Genomic DNA, 21,226 nt, shown 5'->3' with positions numbered 1-21,226 from the left:
GATACTAAATTGCATTTCTGGAAATGGAGGAATGAAATTTCAATAACTTTTACTGCTTTTTTGTGACCAGTTGTGATCGCTTACTTTTAACTTCTTAATGCAGTACTATAACGATACAATTTACCTTAAAATGGACATTACTGTGAAACACAGCCCTTTTTAATGATTTCTACGTGAGTGGTAAGTATTTCATGTGCCAAGACTGAAAAAGATGATGCAGGGAAACCTCTTATAATTTTTCATGTCTGTATTCCAGGATACAGAAGAAGCACTCATCATGAATCTTCGAGACAGCCAAGTTCTCAATCACAAAGAGAACCTCGACTGGAACTGGAATTTAATAGGGACCATACTGAAGGTGAGCTTACAAAGGCCATGATAATATGTTGGAGAAAAAAGTCTGTTTCTCATGTGAGTTTTGGCTTTCTAATATTCATTCCAGATTACATCTAATGATTTGTTTTATTTCAGCAAATTAGAATCTCCTGGGTTTAGTCAGTGCTGCTATAGTCTCTTTATATACAACCATTAAACTGTATTAAAAAATACATGATAGTTAAATTCACAGTTTTCCTTAGAAGCATGTATTAAATGTTTTATGTCTTTATTTGTATATAAATCAACTTTATAGAATTAGGTATATTGTCTTTAAAGCTGCTAATACTTCAGACTACAGAGAGGTACTGCTATGTTTAGATTCATAGCAGATTCTTTTAAAATAATGTGAGCTGAAGATTATAGTAGGAGGTGGATTCTAGGTCAAAATTCAGATGCTTAGACTGAATCAGGTATGAAAACTTCATTAAATGTTTTGAAATAATGCAAGTACTTCTGTAGCATTGATTTAATTACAGAATAAATTTCTTTTTACATCATCAAGGATATAACTAATGGGGTGATGGGCATTGTTTAAATATATTTACATATCTTAAATATATTTAATGCACAGATTTTAAGATATGACTTCTTTTTGTAAGCAGAAAATATACTTTGCTTGACTAAGAAAACTTCCTATGTACTTAATGTAATCTTCAAACCAAAATTGCTCCGAAATGTCATTCTGTGCATCAAAGCCATCCTTCAGCTGAGTAGCATTCTCTACTGTCTTCTTTAATGTGTTGTTACAAAGATGGTGAAAGTACAAAAAGGCTTAATGGTCATAATCAAGACTATGTTGTGTTTTTGAGAAAAAGAAAAGAAACTAAATATTTCTGTGCCTTTTTTTCAGGGACCGATAAGGTTGAAAGAGCAAGAATCTGTCTGGTATAAAGATCTGAATATGTATATGACAGTAGCTTTGCTCCACCAGATTTCACTGTTTACAGACTTTTTTACTGCCATTATACGATTTACTGGGTTACTAGATAACTAATATTATCTTTGATTCCATATTAAAGATATTATCAGAAATATCTTTTCAGAATCTCACTGTTAGTCTATGTAGTATTTTGACAGTGGAAGCCTTATGTAGTTGACCTCTTTGTTTTGGGTTTTTTTGAACTGAAATTTTCATCAAACAGCCAGTTTCTCTGCCATCTCAAACGTCCCCAGCAATGTATTTGCTAGTGTCCTGTCAAAAAGTTCCTAGTGTGTGAAAACTGAGGACTCTTTTCTGAATGAGAAGTGTGTGTGTTTTCTGGCTTACTTCTAACCATTTATGTTCCTGTGTAACACCAGCATAAACTTGAGATAATGTTACCAGAGTGGTTGTCTTTAGTCCCCTGTTGAGCAGGATCCAGATTCCAGTGTCTGAAATTTGTTACATCATTTGGCTGCTCACCTTCCCCTTGTCTGTTGCAGCCTTGTACCTGTGGACCATCAGCTCTCTAACCACCTCATTGTGTGCATCTCAGGTGGTGCCTTACTGCCTTTTTAACTTCCTCAGCTTACTGTCTAAGCTGCTAAAAGGGCAGCAAAGTGTCAGCCTCATCTCTATTGGCACTGTTACTTGGTGTAGTCAATCTTATTAATCATTAACTAGTGCCATGTGTGTCTTAATACTGGAATACCACCTGGAAATGTAGAAACTGTGTCATGTAGATAGGAAAGAAGAATGTTTGATTCACTTTTTTTCCATTCATGACAAAGAAGATACTCACTAGTAGCAAGAGAGAGAAATCTGAAACCATAGAAACAGCAGATTGCTGTAAAAACAGAGGAAAATGTAATGGGAAGAAATAATAGGTCCTAAAGAGATTATTATTTCTCATGTGGTCCTTCTTAATACATCTTAGAAAGTATCAATTAGGGAGTTAAATACCATTCTAATAAGCAGCATTTAAGTGATCTGTAACAGAATAAAGATTGCTTTTTAACCAAATCTGATGAATATTCAAAACAGGAGTCAAAAATTACTTCCATGTTATGCATATCAATTTTTTTGTTATTTGGAGAAAAGAAACTAAGCAAAATTGTTTATTTTTCATCAGCTTCTCATAGTTTTTTTGTTTTCATTAGAATTGTAGTCTTGTACATATAGCATGTGACCAACATTCCCTGTCCTTCTCGAGAAAACATTTGAACAATTTTTGAAGCAGGCAGTGTGGGCTTTTCAATAAAATCATGTCTTTTTTAAGATGTAACATTAGGTGCAATAAATTTTTCTAATTGTTAGGTAAATACAACTGACAGAAATAAGTGAATTTTACTGACTAATCAAGGACTGATACAGGTTTCATATAATGCTATATTTGCTGTTTTTTCTAGTGGCCAAATATAAATCTAAGGAACTACAAAGATGAACAGTTGCACAGGTATGTAAAAATTATGTAGACTTCCTTTGAAGAAAGAAATTTGGAAAACCGGTTTTTAGTGCTGCAATAAAATATTCCCTAGGTGTATCACATTTCTAAAAATGGGATCTATAGATAAGGTGTAAATTTGGATAAGTAAGTTGCAATATTTCCTTTAAATAAGTGTTTAAGCTTCTTTTCTATGCACAGGTACTTTATATATTTAGTCCCTTAGGAATCATACCACCTTTGCAAATACTAAATTTTATTTTAAACCTCAGAAATGTTACTGCTTGATATTTCAATCAGAAGTGTTTTATGTCAGAGCTTGGAAAATTTTTACAGAGTTAAGTCCATAGTTGTACAGGTTTTTAATTACAGCTTTCATCAATAACCAAGTAACCAAGAGGACATTATTTCTAGTTGCTGTTAATACCAGGAGAAGCATGTGTAATTTGGGAAAAAAACTCAACCAACCAAACAAAAAATGTCCACTACAGCTCTGGTTCCTTTCATGTCTGTTGTTAGTAAGACATGTTTATTACTTCTATGCCTGTGTGGTCATAGTGTTACTAATAAGTTCTTGGCCACACCTTTTAGCATGTATTTCAGAAATAGATTACATTATTTTGAAGAATTGGTCTGTACTTGTGGGCATGAAAAGCTTCTTCCTGAACTGGGGGAAAACCCAAAAGATAGAATATATGCTGAAAGGCTTGTGTGGCTCTACTTTACATTTTTACCAAAAAATAGGGTATTTTATGAAGTATTTACAGTATAAGCAGTACTCCCATTGTTATAACCATGATTTAATTTTACATACATATTTTATCTGGGTTTTCCTGAAATGTTAATTGCCAGTCTGTACTTTAGGGTAAAGGATTATTTTCCAAATATGGTGGTTTATAATATTGGTTCTCTAAAGCAGTGTCTGCAGTTCTAATTGTGGCACCAACACACACTCCTCAAACTGCCTGTGTGGGACAGTGTTCCTGTTCCATGGTTTTGTGGTGCACTCAAGCATTGTTGTTCAGTGCCTCAGTGATTTAATTCTGAATAAACTGGGAAAATCTAGAATTGAATTGGTGTGAAGCTTCTATAGTTCATTGATGCTTTCTGCAGGATTGGGAATTTAATGGCTTTAAAATGCTGTTGCTCCTGTTTAATTTTAAGTAACTAAGCCCCCAATCTTTCTAGTTTAACTGCTGATGATAAAAAAAAAATCTGTCACTTAGTTTGTCAAGTATAAATTATATTTATTTCTCCTTCTATAGATTGATCTTTTTTAATGTTAGTGTTGTTGTGATGATCTTACAGTTGTTAAAGTGAAATTCCAGTAATTTTTTAAAAGATTCCTTCATTTAATAGAGATGCAGTTCATGCAGTGTATGTATACACACAGGATCACAGAATCATGAAAAAGACCTCAAAGATCATTGCGTCCAACACTGCTAAAGTATGTTTCCAAGTGCCATGTCTATGTGTTCTTTAGATCCCTCTGGAAATGTTGACTCCAGCAGTTCCCTGGGCAGTTGAAGTGCCTGACCACTCATTTAGTCCAGAAATCTTTCCTAATATCCAATCAAAACTTCTTTAGGGCAACTTAGGGCCTTTTTCTCTCATTCTGTCACTTGTCACCTGGGAGAAGAGATCACCTCTACCTGGGTACAGCCTCCCGTAGTGGAGTTGTAAAGAGCACCAAGGTGTCCCCAGAGCCTCCTGTTCTCCAGGCCAAAGAGCCCCAGCTCCCTCAGCTGCTCCTCACAGGACTTGTGCTCCAGACCCTTCTCCGGTTCTGTTGCCCTTCTCTGGACACGCTCCAGCACCGCAGTGTCCTTGCTGTAGTGAGGGGCCCAGGGGCACCTAAACTGAACGGATGCAAGTTGATAAACATACATACATGCTTAAATATACAGATAGATATATATGTATATAAATTTGTATGTCAATATATATTTATTGCTAGTAACCCAGGATAAAGGACATTTTGTTTCACAAAACTTAATTAAGCCCTTAGGTTTCTTTTGTGATTGGTCCTGTGTTTGGAGTTAGGGGTTCTGGATTATTCTGGCTTTTTCAAATATGAATGCAGTTCTGTAATTAAGTTTTCTTAATGCTTGACATATCTGCCTTCTGATGGAACATTCTGTGTTATTTTAAAGCACAAATGTGGGCTTATATTTTAAAGAATTTGTGAAAGGAGGATCTTTGCTGAAGACTTATTCCTGTGATACAAAACTCAAAACTACATTGCTTACTGTGATTTTAAAAAGTCTGAGAGTATGTTACGCTTCAGAAATGGTTAAGTGAGGTATTTGGAAACAGTGGTGCTGAATAAATAGACTTTTTCATGTCAGAACATGAAAATGTGTTTTTCCCAGTAGCAGTAACTATAATAGTTGAAAAAAGCTTAGGTCACAAGTTTCTTTTTTAAGCAGTTTGTTAGTCTAGGTAGTACTGTCTTTGAAACTTGCCACAGGATAAATTACAGCAGAATTAATTATGAGAATGAGAAGGAAGATAAAGCTTTTGAGAGCATAGAAATTTTAAGTTCCTTTGCTTATGTAGCAAAGTAGGCCATGGTATAGAAAACCCTTTATAATATACAGTACAGCAGTGTCTCTGAAATGGTGTCTGGATAGAGTCATTACTGTTACCTGCTTCTCTTTTGATAAATTTTAAGACTTTCTGCCAAGAAACCAAGTTAAGTATAACCCATCTTTTCTTCTAGCATAATTTTGTATTGTGAAACTGTCCTTATCATACTGAAAAATGGCCAATTCTATTTTACTTTCTTTAGGTTTGTAAGGAGATTGCTGTATTTTTACAAGCCTAGCAGTAAACTCTATGCTAACTTGGATCTGGACTATGCCAAGGCGAAGCAACTCACTGTTGTGGGTTGCCAATTTACTGAATTTCTTCTTGAATCAGAGGAGGTAAGAAATTTTCAGCTCTAAGACTGGAAGTAGCATGAGTAGTCTTGTTGAATGCCACCTGGAAAAGCCTTAGTTTTTGGTAAAGACTTCTGAGATTTTGGGTGTTAAATCTAAAAATCTTAAGTGTAATTTAGAAATACAGTGTGAAATATTGAGGGAGATGACTGTGTTTATGTAGAAGTTTTATTAAATACACCTTTGTTAAATGCAACTTACAAGTTTAAAGGAATTTTAAAAATTATTTATGCTGTGTATAATTTTCCTTTTCTAATTCCTTTTTTTTTTATGCTGTGTATAGCTTTCCTTTTCAAACTCCTGAGGCTAAAGATTTTTAGGTCAGAGGAAAATGTCACTGACTAAAACTTTACCCTTTTCCTGGAAAAAAATAATTAATCCTAAGATATCTCCATGCTTAACTCCTTTTATTTGCTTTGAAACTTATTCTTTAGTCTGAATTGTTTTCCAGCCTGCATTTCTGTTTTGTGTTTGTACATTTTAAGAAATTTAAAGTAATGAGTTTCAGTAAAGACACATTTCTATTACTAACAGATGCTATTCCTCTTGATTTTGCTAGGATGGACAAGGTTACCTGGAGGAATTGGTTAAAGATATTGTACTTTGGCTCAACGCTTCATCAGGCATGAAACCTGAACGTAGTCTTCAGAATAATGGGTTACTAAATACCCTTAGCCAGCACTACTTCCTGTTTTTTGGTACTTTATCTTGTCACCCTCATGGAGTGAAAATGCTTGAAAAGTGTAATGTTTTTCAATGGTGAGTGCTTTTATTTGGTTTGAGTTGTACTTGCAGTGTAGTAGTTATCCAAATTTTAAACTGTATATGAGGGCCACCATCTGAAAAGCTGCAAATTTTAAGGTTATTTTGGTATAGTTACAGGTAAAGGCCCCCATTTTTTTCTAAAGTCTTCTAGCCTGTCATTACTAAGCAGACAGAGGTGATAAACAGTTTACCTTTTCCTGTCACACACCTGTGTGACAGAGATGAGTGTCAGTAAGGATTATAGGGTACTGAAAGGTGCAGTGTGGGGAAATAGAAAAATGAACAAAACTAAAAACACACAAACCATGAAAAAATGGTAAGTACCATACTGTTTGTGAAATGTTGATGTATGTTGCACTTAAAACTTCACTCCAGTATATTTGAGTGAAGTTCTGCAGCTCAAAATTTTGTTCAGGTGCAAACAAACTTATCTTCCTTTGAGAATAAATTGGCTGGTGACTAATACTAGTATATCAATGTACAATAAACTTGAAGTAAAAATGCAAGTGTTTTAATCTACTCCTTTTTATTTTTTATTGTTGATTTTTAGAAAGCAAGCTTTTTACTGGCTTCAGAAAACTTGATATACAATAAAATCTAGACAGTTAATAGGACTAACTTAATGGCAAGCTTTATACACAACGTTTTAAAATGAAGAATTGTTCGCAGAGCTTAATGAGCATTTGTTTTTATACTTATAATCACTAATTATGCTTACAGAATTTTTAGAGGGCAATTATAAAGATGTTGGTTTGAGGTTTTCCCCTTGCAGTTCAGTGCCTTATTTCATCCCTTTTTGACTTTATAACAATTTAATTTACTTAGTTTCATACAAGAACTTACTTTGCATATTGCATTTATAGTAATGAAAGTATAATTCAGAGTACTTAAGTTTAAATTATTGATGGTTCAAGTGGATTCAAATACTAATTTTATTTTCTTCCTCCTCCTCTTCCATACCTCCAGTCTTCTTAATCTTTGTTCTTTGAAGAACCAAGATCATTTGTTAAAACTGACTGTTTCTAGTCTGGATTATAGTAGAGATGGATTGGCAAGAGTCATCCTTTCTAAAATCCTGACAGCAGCTACTGATGTAAGTTCAGTTCAAGTTATATGCCTTTGTTACTGCCCTCTACACATTTTTCTTGTTATTCAAGATGTATGACTTTATTTTTAAGTTGTTATATATGAAAATGGTTCTTATTTTTGTATTCAGAGAAATGAAACTCCTACAAGTGTAGCTGTTGAATATATGAACTTCATGCCCTGTATTGTATTTGTGCTCAAGAAATTCTTTCAAATAGAACTTTCTCTCCTGTCAGACAGGGGCTAAAGTCTTGATATGTATAACTAAGTGTAATGTGATTGTTTAGGTCAGTGGCATCTTAAATAAATTATGAAGGCATTTCTGTCACAAGCAGAAATCAGTATTTCTAGCAGCACTGAGCATGTTAGCCTTCTAGTAGACACTCTTCTGATAATGATTAAGGTTACTCAGTGTGTAACCAAAAAGGTGCTACAGCTGCTGGAATGAGGGGTTGGCTCAGAAATAGGCATTTGGATTTGTTCTTCTGAATCAAAGAAGCTGGATAGGGATAAAAAATATAGTTACGTGAACTTGAGAGGGGAAAATCTTGACTTTTAAGGTAACATTGTTAGACAAGCAATCACTGATGTCAGGGAGATAGATGACAATTAAGAAATTGAAATGCAACTAGGAAAGAATGTTCATTACTTCAAATGAAGTTGTTTTTGTTGTCTGAACAGACAGAATGTGTTTTAGAATAGATACAAGAGAGAAAAATGTAGGTACTAGCTTTAGTCTCGCTGTATTTTGGAAGAGGAGGACATAGAGAATATTTCTCTTGACACTGTCAAAGATATGATGATTCTTATGGATAGAGTGGAGTCTGAAAGTAATGAAGATAGTTGAGGTTGAAGGAATGACTCATTGAAAGACAAACCTCCCTACTGGCTATAATTTTTTAAATTTGCTTCTGAATTCTCTTCAAAACATAGTAATACAATAATAAAAGGTATAGGATTAGACACTTATGATGACTTGTGATCTTAGATTCAGTTTTCCCATTTGCTATGATATAAATAGCTCTCTAATAAACTGTAATTTTAATAGATAAGATGTGCATCACAGTTGCTTGCTGCAGTAATTGAAAGGTATTTTTAGAAGTTATAAATCATTAACTGTTAGTTATTTTCCTAGCATTCAAGAAAACATTCTTGTTACTTTACAGAGCTGCAGATTGTATGCAACAAAACACTTAAGAGTGTTGCTGAGAGCTAATGTAGAATTCTTCAGCAACTGGGGGATTGAGTTACTGGTGACCCAGTTACATGATAAAAATAAAACTATTTCTTCTGAGGCGCTTGATATTCTAGATGAGGCATGTGAAGACAAGGTGAGCATCCCTTCTCTTTAACCTCTTTTTGGTATGCTGCTCTTATGCTCTTTCCCACCCCCTTCCCTAGTAGCAAAGTAAAATATGTAAGAAGGTTTCCTTTTTGTATGATGGTTTCCTTTTTGAGTTGTCATTGATGGACTTAAAATAGTTTAGAAGACTCCTTTGATGAAACTATGCAATATTACATACAAGAAAACATAGACATCCGGATTATGCCTGTATTTAAATATAAATTGCAATTTATTTTATTCTTTATACTTCTTGTGAAGTAGTTTATATTTAATGACAGAAGATACCTAAAATTGGTAACACTAGGATTAAGTTAGGATTTTATACATGTGAAAAACTTGCTTCTTCATTGCAGACAGAATGTTTTAGTTACTGCAGTTTTCAAATTCTAGTCATGCTCAAATACTCTTTTATGTGTTCTTAATTATTTTAGGCTAATCTTCATGCCCTAATCCAGATGAAACCAGCTCTTTCTCATCTTGGAGACAAGGGTTTGCTTCTACTCCTAAGGTAAATGCTGAATACACTGTTTGACTTCACATTGTGAAAACAATTTCAGATTCTGGGAGTTGTTTAAATTACAATGTTAACTGTCTGATGTTTTTTTACAGATTTCTGTCCATTCCAAAGGGGTTTTCTTATCTAAATGAAAGAGGTTATGTAACAAAACAGATGGAAAAATGGCAAAAGGTAATGCTAAGAAGAAAATGTTTGCCTGATATTAGGAGGAATGGTGTAAATATGCAGATTTAGAACAGGTTCTTAAAAACAATTGCATTTTAATGTACCTGTAAAGCTTGTGCAATACGTTTATTGCGTCAGTGACATGTTTTTGCTGGTAAAGGTTGACAGAGACTTACAGTCCATAGCTTTTCTGTACATATGTGGTTTTGACTTTCCAAGACCTTTATATTATTTGGGTATTTCAGCAAATATTTCAGGCGTGTAGTGACCTAAAATAGGTTGCTGTGGAAGGTCATTATCTAGAGAAGTGTGCAAAGTAATAGTGCTTTTCAAGATACCTGTTACCTCTGGTAATTAAAGTTAAACCTAGAGCTCATGAGGACAGAATTGGCTGATGCTTTACTTTCTAAAGAGGAACACAAGACCGTTGAGAAAAATTCATTATTTTTTAGGAGTTTTTAAGTGTCACTTCTTGAGGAGTTCTGAAATTCATGATGATCAGTTGAAATTGTGTGTCAGATGTGAAGTATTTCTTTCTTCTTTTTATTTAACAAATTCCTGGAAATAATTATGAAATCAATTGTTGACTTTGCAAACCCATTATATATGTGAAGTGCCTTCATTTTCTTGAGCCCCACCTTCAGATCATAAAAAAATTCAGTCTTCCTCAAGGAACCTTCCTCAATTATTTCTTCCATATAAAATCTCATGCTACAACATAATAAACCGCTAAATGTACTGTGTCAACCCTCATCTATTTTTTTACAGGAATATAACTTAAAATACGTTGAATTGATTGAAGAACAACTTAATGAGGCACTTACAACATACCGCAAACCTGTTGATGGGGATAACTATGTTCGTCGGAGCAACCAAAGGTAAATTTGTGAAAATGCATTCTGAGGTACAAGCTGGTGGGACGGATCAGGAGAGCACTAAACTGAAATGTATGAGAGAAAGGGGTACCAACAGGATTTCACTTTATTATGTTCCTGGAGCAGTACACCAGTACAGTAAGAAAAACATGCAGGATGAACTGAATTCATTGCTTAGCTCACAGAGTTTTAATATAGTTTATTTCAGAGCTTTTATATAATTAGTTTTAGAGCTTTTAGAATTCATTTTATTAAGACTTGGTAGACTGAGTCCCATGACTGAAGTGCTGGAATGGAGGGCTACAGACTTTTCAGCAGGGATGGGCAGATGAATGTGTCACTCTGTATAAGGAATAGGTTTGATTATACAGCATTTACAGTAGTGGTGATGTGGTTGAGAACCTCTGGGTGAGGATTAGGGGACGGAAAACAACGGAAGTGATGTAATGGGTGTCTGCTATTGATTGCTCATCCAGGATGTTAGTACTGATGAGTCATTCTATAGACAGTTAGGAGAAACTTCTGGATCAGTAGCTCTTGTTCTTGTGGGCTTCCTGTGGAAGATTTCAACTGCCAGGCATCAACTGCAAATATCATAATGCAATGACAAGCAGCCTTGGAAATTCTCTGCAGGAGAAAGTCTGTAGGAGATGCCTTCTTTTCACAGGTACTCAGTGAGTCAGCTAGGAAAGATGCCCTCCTCAACTCACTGTTTGTGAATGTAGGTCTTGTGGGATATATGATGGAGGGGAGGTTCTCTAGGCTGCAGTGATCATATGATACTTAACCATGGTATGGTTAAGTTTAAAATTTTCTATGTAATCAGAAAAAGCACCGCAGGGTTGCTACCCAGGGCTTCAGGAGATCTGACTTGGGGAGCTACTTTAGCAGAGTACATTTTTGAGGACGAAGGAGTCCAGAAGTGCTGGTCCATCTTCAGGAGCTATCTTTTAGAAGCACAGGAGTAGGCAATCCCATGCTATTGTAAGTCAAGCAAGCGGGGCAGAAGACACCTTGGCTGAACAGAGAACTCCTCATGGAGCTCTAGAGGAAAAGGAAATTATATGATCTCTAGAAGGTCACCCTTCACAGGAAGACTACAAAACTGTGATTCACATAAGCAGCAAGAAGGCACAAAAGGCCAAAGCTCTTTCAGGACTGAAGCTTAGCAAGCAGTGTTCTGTCGCACAACAGGAAAGAGGAGGTCTGAAGAAAGCAGTGTATCAGTTCTTGCTGAAGATTGTCACTGTCATGGTTTGACACTGGCACAATGCCAGTGCCCCCCATGAAAATGCAATCTCTCAACTGAATGCTGTGAAATGCGATCGAGAGCAGAGCAAAGCAGGCCCAAGCTTAATAACAAGAAAAAAACTTTATTAAACTACTACCACTATGCTACTAAAAAAGGGGGCCGGGGGGGGGGGGCGGGCGGAAAGAAGAAAGAAACACACAAAATTCAAAATGAAAACCTTCCAAAGCATTCCTCCTCCCACCACCCAACTCCAACAAACCACAGTGAGAGACAATCTGGACCCCAATCAGGTTTCCACCCTCCAGATAATCAACACCCAGTCCATCTGCAGGGAGAGAGGAGTCTCTCTCGTGCCACAGACCCCCCAAGAAACACAGCTGCCACATCCTGTGCTTCCATGTCACCACATGGCACCGCCCGGAGAAAAAATTTGCCAGTGGTGACCCTCTCCTTTCCATGCACGGTGCTCTCACCACCAATGCATGGATGGACAGACTGATTTTAGGATTTTTTTCCTTTCAAGGATGCCCTGCCAAGAGGGGAAAAAACAACAGTTCAGTTTTTCATTTTTGGGACCAACAGTCCCCCCCATTTTCCCCTGGGGCCGAGGATCCAGGAACAGAGCTCTTCTTCTCTTCTTCCTCTCTGAAGACAGGGGGCACCACCACAAACCTCCCTAACTTTTCACTGTTCGCTCCACTTCTGTCTTTTCCCAGCTGAAGCATGGTCTCTTGGCTCACCAGCATCCTCCTAAAATACAGTCTCTCTTGGAGAAGATCAGTTCAATCTGTGGCTACCAAGAAAAAGTCCAGCCAAACAGCCACTCCATCATCTCCCCCCACCTAGAATTTCTCCTTCCAACATCCCGGGTCCCAGGCTGTCTCTCTTCCTCTCTTTTTCAAACCAAGGAGGAGAAAAATTTCACAAAGCTTTCATTTCTCAGGAAGGGTTAAAAGTCCCAACTCCCAGAGATGGCTCGCTGCCCAGGCTCCAGCTCCCACAGCCCGGCTGGGCACCTTGCGGCCCCCCCGCTCTTCTCCTTCCCCGCGGCGAACTGCTGATAAAAACCACCACTGTCTCTCTTTCTCTCTTGGGAGAGAGAGAGACTCTGGGGGAACGGAGACATCCCAGATTTTCTCCACCCTTCCATCTGCAGGGGGCCAACCCGGGTTCCAGCCCCTCCACCCTTGGGCCTACCTCCGAAGGCCACATGGCTTCTCCCCTCCCACACCCAGCTCGTGGCCGGGCAGGGGAGAGTCCTGCATTGACCGCTGACCGGAACCCAAAAGAGCAAGTTCTCCTGGGAATTCTGCTTTCAACCCCTCTGTGTTCTCAGAGGCGTGTCCACCTTTAATTGGTCAATGTCCAAATTGACCTCTCCCTTCCGGAAAAATTCTTTTTCCGTGTCAAACCACGACAGTCACTTACAGGGATGAAGAAAAACCAGAGATTAATTAAAATTTTGTGGGTTTTTTGCCTCAGTCTTTAGCGATATTGATAGACCTTGGGCTGCCAGGTTCTCTGAGCCAGAGGCCCACAAATGTGGAAACTGTGGCTTTCCATTTGTGGACACTAACCTTGTATGGGACCATCTGTATCAGCTGAATGTTCACCAAATCATGGGGCCTGGTTTCCACCAGGCTGAGGGACTAGTCTCATCAGTGCTAGCCCACCAGTACTGAAGGCGCTATTAGATGTTGTGCCATCTCTTACCATTTACCAAAAGTCTCGTGAGTCTAGGGAAGTACCCGCTGACTGATAGGAATCTAGCCAGTTTATTCCAGTTTGCAAGAAGTACATAAGGGAAGACCCAGAGAAGTACAGACCTATTAGTCTAACCTCAGTTCATGGAAAAATTATGTAGAAGATTGTAGTGGGTATTGTTGAAAGACATCTGAAAAACAATGCAGTCATCAGGCGCAATTAGCATGGGTTCACAAAGAGAAAGTTTTCTTTAACTAAGATGTTAGCCTTCTATGATAAGGTCATCCAGTAGGGTGAAGGGAGGGTGGTGAATGTTGTTTTCCTGGATATTGGCAAGATTTTTGATGCTTCCTTTGCAGCATCCTTTCTGGAGAAGTTTTTGAGCTGTGAGATGAGCAGGTTCATGGTGTGGTGGGTGAAGAACTGGCTTGAGGGACTGAACCCAAAGGGTTGTAGTGAATGGGGCAACATCTGGTTGTGACTGGTCGCACCAGTGGTTGTTCCTCAGGGCTCCATTCTAGGGTCAGTTCTGTATCAGTGCTGGAAGTCAGTGCACCAATAGCAGGTTTCCTGATGATCCAGACTGGGAGGTGTTGTGGATTCTTTTGAGGGACAAGAAGCCTTTGCAGAGGGATCTAAATAGATTGGAGCACTGAGCAACCTTAAATGGGGTGAAATTTGTCAAGTCCCAGGTGGATTCTGCACCTGGGAAGGAATAATACCAGGTGTTGATGAAGTGGGAAAGGAGTGGCTCAGGGTGGGTCAGCAGTGCCCAGGCAGCCCCGAGGACAAACCCCATCCCAGAGCACCGAGCACAGCCCAGAGAGGGGATGGTCGTCCTGGGCTCAGCCTTGGGGCAGCCTCACCTGGGGCCTGCTGGGCCCTGCAGGTGGAGAAGGATGAGAAGGTCCTTCCGTGCATCCTGAGGACGGAAACAGAGCTGGAATCCTCTGTGAGGAGCAGCTGAAGAATTTGGGCTTGTTGACTTTGGAGAAAAGGAGGCTGAAATGTGATCTCACTGCTTTCCACAGCTTCATGAGGAGGGGAAGGGCACAGGGAGGTGCTGACCTCTTCTCCCTGGCATCCAGGGACAGGATGCATGGGAATGGTTCAGAGCTGAAGCAGGAGAGTTTGAGTGGATATGAAGAAGCATTATTTCCTTACCACGAGGGTTGTAGGTGGTCACAGAGAACAGGCATCTTGAAGAGGTAGTTGATGCCCCAAGTCTGGCAGTGTTTAAAAGGCATTTGGACAGTGTCCTTAATAAAAGGCTTTAACTTCTAGTCAGCCCTGAAGTGGTCTGGCAGTTGGATTAGATTATTGTTGTACATCCCTTCAAATTAAAACAGTTTGTTCTTTTCTAAATTCCTCAAAATAATTCTCTGTATGAAAAAAATCAAGGGTAAGTCATTATATTCCATCGCAGTGTAATTTATTTTAGAATAAAATATTTGAAGTGCTGGGAAACCTATGTATGTTTCTCTTCCTGCCAGATTACAGCGACCGCATGTCTACCTGCCAGTTCACCTTTACGGCCAACTGGTGCATCATAAAACAGGCTGCCATTTATTGGAGTCTCAGGTGAGGATAATAATCATTTATTTTAAAGATCATTATAAACCTTTCGAAAAAAAGTTTTAAAAGAAATGGCATTTAAGTAGGCATTGCAGAAGAAGCTGATTATGAGTCTTAATTTGTGAAGACAGTCTTTGCCATCTAATCTCATGTAAAATTCCTTCTACACTGAAGTATCACCAAAATACCTTGCAACATTTTTCTTAAAATGACTAGCAAAATCTTAGCATGGAGAGCCAATTCATAAATAGGAAAAATTGTTAGTCTCTGTGGATTATATATTGACAGTTATACATGTGGTAGAACTATGCCTGTCCTTTTAAGCATACAGAAATGGGGAGATGAGGGAATAAAATATTTCTAATACTTTGAAAATCTAAGAAAACAAACCCTAAGCCATAATTGCTTAAATTCACTTTTGATGTGGGTTGGCAAAATTATTTAATGAATTGACAATGGTCTTTTTTAAAAGTTCAAGAGAAAGTGTATGTATTGCAGTGATTTAGTTTGACTAATCTATCATCCTTGTAATATCTGAAATAACTTCATGCAATCTGTGATTTCCCTACAGTTTTCTTTTGCATTATCACTGCTGTTAATTTATGGTTATTATTCCAGAATTACCACTGTTCTTCCTAGGGTGCATGACTGAAATTATTGCTTTATCTTCTACTATAAATGCAAGAGAACCTGTTTGGCTGAAGTCTCCTATTAATTTTCAACTTAGTTTTTTTCTTCTGTTTTTCTCCTTCAGAGTATTGTTACAGATCTAAGTTACACTGTTCGTTCTCCAATGCTGGATAAGTGGGAAGGAATTAAGCAGCTGAAAGCAGCCCTTTGGGCGTTGGTTAGTAATATATTTACTGAGATTTTCAGTTGTTTAGTTCCGTTATAACTGTTGATTCTTAAATAACTAAGCAAAATTCTACAAAAATAAGGGAGTTTTTTTCAAAAAATGTGTGATGTTTTTCAAGTTAGCATTTTGTTCCATAATGATACTTTCAGATGAAAATAGTTAATTGCATCTGTTTCATTCTGAGGTTTTTAATAATCACTTTGTCTTTTTTTCTTTTATACAAATAAGAATAACACATTGACATATGAATATTAGTATTGAATTGATAGTTACAATTTAAAAGTTGCCATGGTCTGAGTTTAATGCATTTACTATGGTAGTCCCTAATGTTTCAGCAAGGACATTGGCCGCCAGTACTGATCCATGTGGTTATGATGCCCTGGTACTTGGGACGGGCAAAAACCCAGTCTTAGTGTTTATCCAAGCTACATTCCTTAATGTGTTTCTTGTCTTCCCCAAAGTTAATTTTGGAACATTTGTCCAAGGTGTCTATCAGTGGAATATATTGTAGGTATGTAACAAGATGCCTGTGTAAGGAGGAATGTAAAATGAATAAACCAAGATCATGCTGCAGGCTATAGTAGAACTTAAAAAGTGAAGAATACATAGCAGTTCTAACTTCAAGCAGCTTTAGGTATTATACAAAGCGTGCTGAGTGGTTTTTTGTATTAGCACAGCTAGGAAATGCCAGAAAGGGTACTCAGGTCTTTCAGCTGCTTTGGGAAGATGTGGCTTTAAACTCTACTATCAACAAACAAAATTGTCAAAGATTTACATTGATAGTGCTGCAGATCACATTAAGATCAAAACTTACTTGATGAATTTCATTCCAGGGCAATATTGGATCATCGAATTGGGGTCTTAACTTGCTTCAAGAGGAGAATGTAATTCCTGATATAATGGCACTTGCTCAACATTGTGAGGTTCTGTCTGTTAGAGGGTATGTGTACTGATATATACATAAAATTTTCAGATGGTAGTTGTGATAAGTTTTCAGATAGCTTTACATGATTTACATGAATACAGATTTGTACTTTATTGGAAACCAGCTGTTAAAGTCACTGATGTTGGAGTATCAATCTTCTGTGCAACTGCAGAATTGTGTGGGAAGTCTGAAAGAACATGCAGTAAACAAATGAAATTTATGAAAAAAGTAGATACTACTTTTCTCCTGTCTGTAAAACAAAATACTTGCTGTTTATATCTTCGTGAGAATTTATTATTCCATCTTTTTTATTCAATATATTCTTTAAATATTTAAAATCATAAATAGATGGTATATTGTCTAGTGTTGCTACTACAGAAATGTTCGGCCTTTTTTTCAAAAGGTATTTTTCTACTTTATGTAATCAAGCTCTTGTGATAATTTTATTTCTTAATAGTATCTTGTTCTCTGATATAATGAATTTCCTAAGCTTACATTGATTTACAAATTGAAATTAACACTATACTATTCATCAGTTTTGTGAAGTTTCTCCTGAATTGCTTTGAAACTGTTTCTTTTCAAATGTCAAGTTTAGTTAAATTAGGTGCTATTATTGTTGCTCTCTTTTCTGTATATACATCAAATACAGAACCTGTGTCTACGTGCTTGGTCTAATAGCCAAAACTAAACAAGGATGTGACATTTTGAAGCATCACAACTGGGATGCAGTGAGACACAGTCGTAGACAGCCTTGGCCAGTGGTCCCTGATGACATGGAGCAGCTCTGCAATGAACTTTCTTCTATACCAAGCACTCTTAGCTTGAACTCTGAGTCTACCAGTTCTAGGCACAACAGTGAAAGTGAATCTGCTCCATCAAGTAAGTAACCACAATACCAAAACAAGAAAACAGGAGAAAAATTAACAAGTAAACAAAAAATAACGGCAAAGAGCCCAACCCACCACAAACAGTATTTTGGTGTTCTTATCAGCCTTTTGGTAGGATGAGGTTCAGACCAGTGGTGTAATGGTGGTCTTGAAATAAAACAGTACAAGCAGTAGGACAGTTATGTCCATTCAGAGAGATCCAGAAAAGTCAGAGAGAGTAAAACAGTGTCTTAGCTCCACATTTGATGTAAAGGAAAAATTTTTACATGAGGGTAAGTTACTAATTTTTATGTTGAGTCATGGCAGTTTGCTGTAACATGCTGCAGAAACTACCATGCTTAGGTATAAAGGTACACTTGGTTGTCCTCAAAGGAATAACTATTTCTGTTCTCTGGGTGTACACACAGACACATAATCTTGCTGTGTTTAAATTATTGTGTATTTCAAATACCTAATGTGTTTTATTTTTTCTGTGGGTACTTGGAATTTAAATTAAGAAATGTACCATATTTAGGTATCATTAAAGGAGCACTTAGGTTGTAATCCTTAGGTTGTAATGTTTACACTAAAAGAAGATAGTGTGGCTTTTCTTTTGAAGCAGTGAAATCTTCAACTCAGTTAGTCCTCAAAATAGCTAATGTGCATCAAGTTCTGCAGAAAAAAAAAGGAGAATTAAAGTTCCAGTAAATTGCTTAGACTCTTATTTGGCTTCTATAGAATTCATGCTTCATATTTTGCAGCATAGGTTGTAGACTTGGAAGAATGCCTATTTTTATAACAAAGTCTTATATAATTTCAGGTATGTTCATCATGGAGGATGACCGTTTTGGTAGTACTTCCACCAGTACTTTCTTCCTAGATATTACTGAAGATGCAGAACAAATATTTTATGATAGGCCTGGACCTTCAAAGGACAAAGACCGTAGTCCCTTTCCTTTTTTTTCTTCTAGTAGACTTGTAAAAAATCGCATTCTAAACTCTCTTACTCTGCCTAATAAAAAACACAGAAGTAGTAGTGATCCAAAAGGAGGAAAGCTGACATCATCTGACAGTAAATCAGTCCTGAGGCGAAATCGTACAGTAACAGAACCTAGTGGTAGCATAGACTTTCCTGCTGGGGAAGAACTGAACCCTGTTTTCAGAGTTCCAAAAATCCAGACTTTACGATTAGAAACTTCTTTTGTTGGAAGTAAACATGTGGAAGATACTGATTGTACTCAGAGTATTGGAGAAAATGATCTGAAGCTGCCAAAAGGTCTTGGAAATGAAATTCATCGGGAAAACACAAGCAAAGAAAGGCTAATTGGAGATGGTACTACACAAACACATTTCAAGAGTCGTAGCTTAAGTTTTAATACAGATACCACAACAAGTGGCATAAGTTCAATGAGCTCTAGCCCTTCAAGGGAGACTGTAGGTGTGGACACTACAAATGTAGACACTGACTGTGGAAGTTTGAGTACTGTTGTAAGCACAAAGACAGTTAAACCAAGTCACTGTTCAACACCACAGTCTAACCACCTGCCTCTCTCAAAATCCAACTCTGTGTCACTGGTTCCACCAGGGTCTTCTCATACCCTTCCCAGAAGAGCCCAGTCTCTTAAAGCTCCTTCTCTTGCTACAATTAAAAGTCTTGCTGACTATAACTTCAGCTACACAAGTTCTCGAGATGCATTTGGCTATGCTACACTAAAACGCCTGCAGCAGCAGAGGATGCATCCCTCACTGTCTCACTCAGAAGCTCTGGCATCTCCAGCAAAGGATGTGCTGTTTACTGACACTATCACCATGAAGTCTGGCAGCCTGGATTCTCGACTAACCCCAAGCCGGTAAGAAATTATTCTGTACTCATTTATCACTTCAGTGCTGTTAGAACAACTTAAGTGTGTTCCTCATATTTTTTTTTTTTAATCTGCACCTTAAAGGGACAGTTGTTGCAAGGTGATCCATAACTTCACTGAAAGCAATGCTGATATTAAGTGAATAACAAAAGGATAATTCTCCACTTTTTAAGTGCTGTCAGAGAAGCCCAGCTTTCATAGCTGTGGTCAACCTTTTATAATGGTGGTGGCAAACGAAAAGGTTTCCTTTTATCACATTTTCTTCCTGTTTTATAATTTAAAATTGCTGTTGCACTGCTAGCATTATTAAAGTTGCTAACATGGGTAAAGTTTCAAACAGATGGAATTGCCCATGAAGTCAGAGCTACATTTCAGAAGGGAATTTTCTTGATGTCACTTGGGGAGGTTTTAGGACTGGGCCTCCTGCCAATATGCTATATTTGTGTTCACTGCAGCACTGAGGCCAGTGATGAGATACTAGTACCACTGATAGGAATGTCAGTTTGGCTTCTTAGCTACGGCAGATCAAAGATTTTGCTCATAGCATTTATTTTTAGATAGCAGTGTCACCTCTTTATTTTTGAGCAATATTAGATGTTCTGAAGACTAATTAGCTAGTTATGTAAGATGTCTAGCTCTTGACATTGACACTGTTCCCAGCTGCAACAGTCACTGCTTAATAATCTTCCCTTAAAACTACTTGTACTAAATTTTTCCTTCACATCATCTTTTAGCTAGTGCATTGGATTTTCACATTACTGTTGAGATGGAAAAGGCACATTTTATCTCTGTTCTTGCCTTATCATTTATTGAATGAGAGAAGGGGGAGATGCTACTGGTACATGAGTCATCTGCTTACTGTGGAAAAAGCAAATGCTCAGTCCTTGAGCTGCCCTTCTCATACCCAATTGGGTGTGTATGTCCTGATTAAAAGAAACATCCATTTGTGTTGGTATTTTCACATCATTCTGGAAAAATGCCATGAAAGATGCCTTTGTTCAAGTAAGTTAGAACTAGACGGAGTATGTTGGTTAGATTAAGGATGATTTAGTAGTTACCCTGCACTGTCCTGGAAATTGAAGTGCCATGCCTAGCTATGTCACTGGTATCCTGTGCTAGTGCAGGGACACGTGGGTGTCATTTCAGTGGTAGTACAGGTCCTGTAATGGCTGTAAGTAATGTTGTACCATACCTTGCAGTCATGACCTTGATATGCAGAGCAGCCTTGCTGCAGTGGACTTTGATCCTGCGCACAAATGTCATACTGACTATTCCTGGTGCTTAGCTGTTCTCTTGTGTCAGTGGATAGAGTCCAGGATTTCAGCTGACCTGTTTAACACTGAACTGAAATGTCTGGAATGCTTGTATCTCCAGGTTAAAGAAGGTTAAATAATTGCAGACATGCATACTCAAAGGGAGATTCATACTGTGTTAGTTGCTCATATGTAGCGAAACTAGTATTTCTTGCTGGTTATGCTGTGTCCCCACTGAAAAATTATGGTTCTTGTAATTTCAGATTGTGTTTACTAATAAGTTCGGAGTATGTTTACTGGCCCAGATAGAACTGTCCTTAGATAGAACTAGTTTTTAAAAATAAACAAGAAAAATTCTGGTTTTTTTAACAGCCAAATCAATTTTTCTCAGTCTTCTGAAAAGTTTTATTTACGCTTTATTGACAGATTAATGTATTAGTAGCAGCCAACAGTCATAAATTTACTTTTGTGATGTTTTTATTTGTTCTTTTTATTCA

General features: G+C 37.5%; 1 protein-coding gene across 3 annotated transcripts in view; it reads left to right on the top strand.

The window, feature by feature from the left end:
• RICTOR (RPTOR independent companion of MTOR complex 2) overlaps nt 1–21,226 on the top strand; it is a 76,197-nt gene that overhangs the window by 42,566 nt on the left and 12,405 nt on the right. For all 3 annotated transcript variants that reach the window (XM_030258691.4, XM_072922617.1, XM_072922618.1), the window contains 14 exons: nt 257–358; nt 2,707–2,753; nt 5,533–5,668; nt 6,243–6,442; nt 7,415–7,541; nt 8,701–8,865; nt 9,311–9,387; nt 9,489–9,567; nt 10,330–10,439; nt 14,886–14,973; nt 15,722–15,814; nt 16,657–16,763; nt 17,398–17,627; nt 18,435–19,464. In XM_030258691.4, coding sequence (XP_030114551.1) covers nt 257–358; nt 2,707–2,753; nt 5,533–5,668; nt 6,243–6,442; nt 7,415–7,541; nt 8,701–8,865; nt 9,311–9,387; nt 9,489–9,567; nt 10,330–10,439; nt 14,886–14,973; nt 15,722–15,814; nt 16,657–16,763; nt 17,398–17,627; nt 18,435–19,464 — 2,591 coding nt within the window. The remainder of the gene's footprint in view (nt 1–256; nt 359–2,706; nt 2,754–5,532; nt 5,669–6,242; nt 6,443–7,414; nt 7,542–8,700; nt 8,866–9,310; nt 9,388–9,488; nt 9,568–10,329; nt 10,440–14,885; nt 14,974–15,721; nt 15,815–16,656; nt 16,764–17,397; nt 17,628–18,434; nt 19,465–21,226) is intronic.

This window comes from Taeniopygia guttata, chromosome Z, assembly GCF_048771995.1.
Source record: "Taeniopygia guttata chromosome Z, bTaeGut7.mat, whole genome shotgun sequence".
Lineage (NCBI taxonomy): Eukaryota > Metazoa > Chordata > Aves > Passeriformes > Estrildidae > Taeniopygia > Taeniopygia guttata.
Note: the sequence above shows the minus strand (reverse complement) of the source record. Positions and strands in the feature narration are given on the sequence as shown.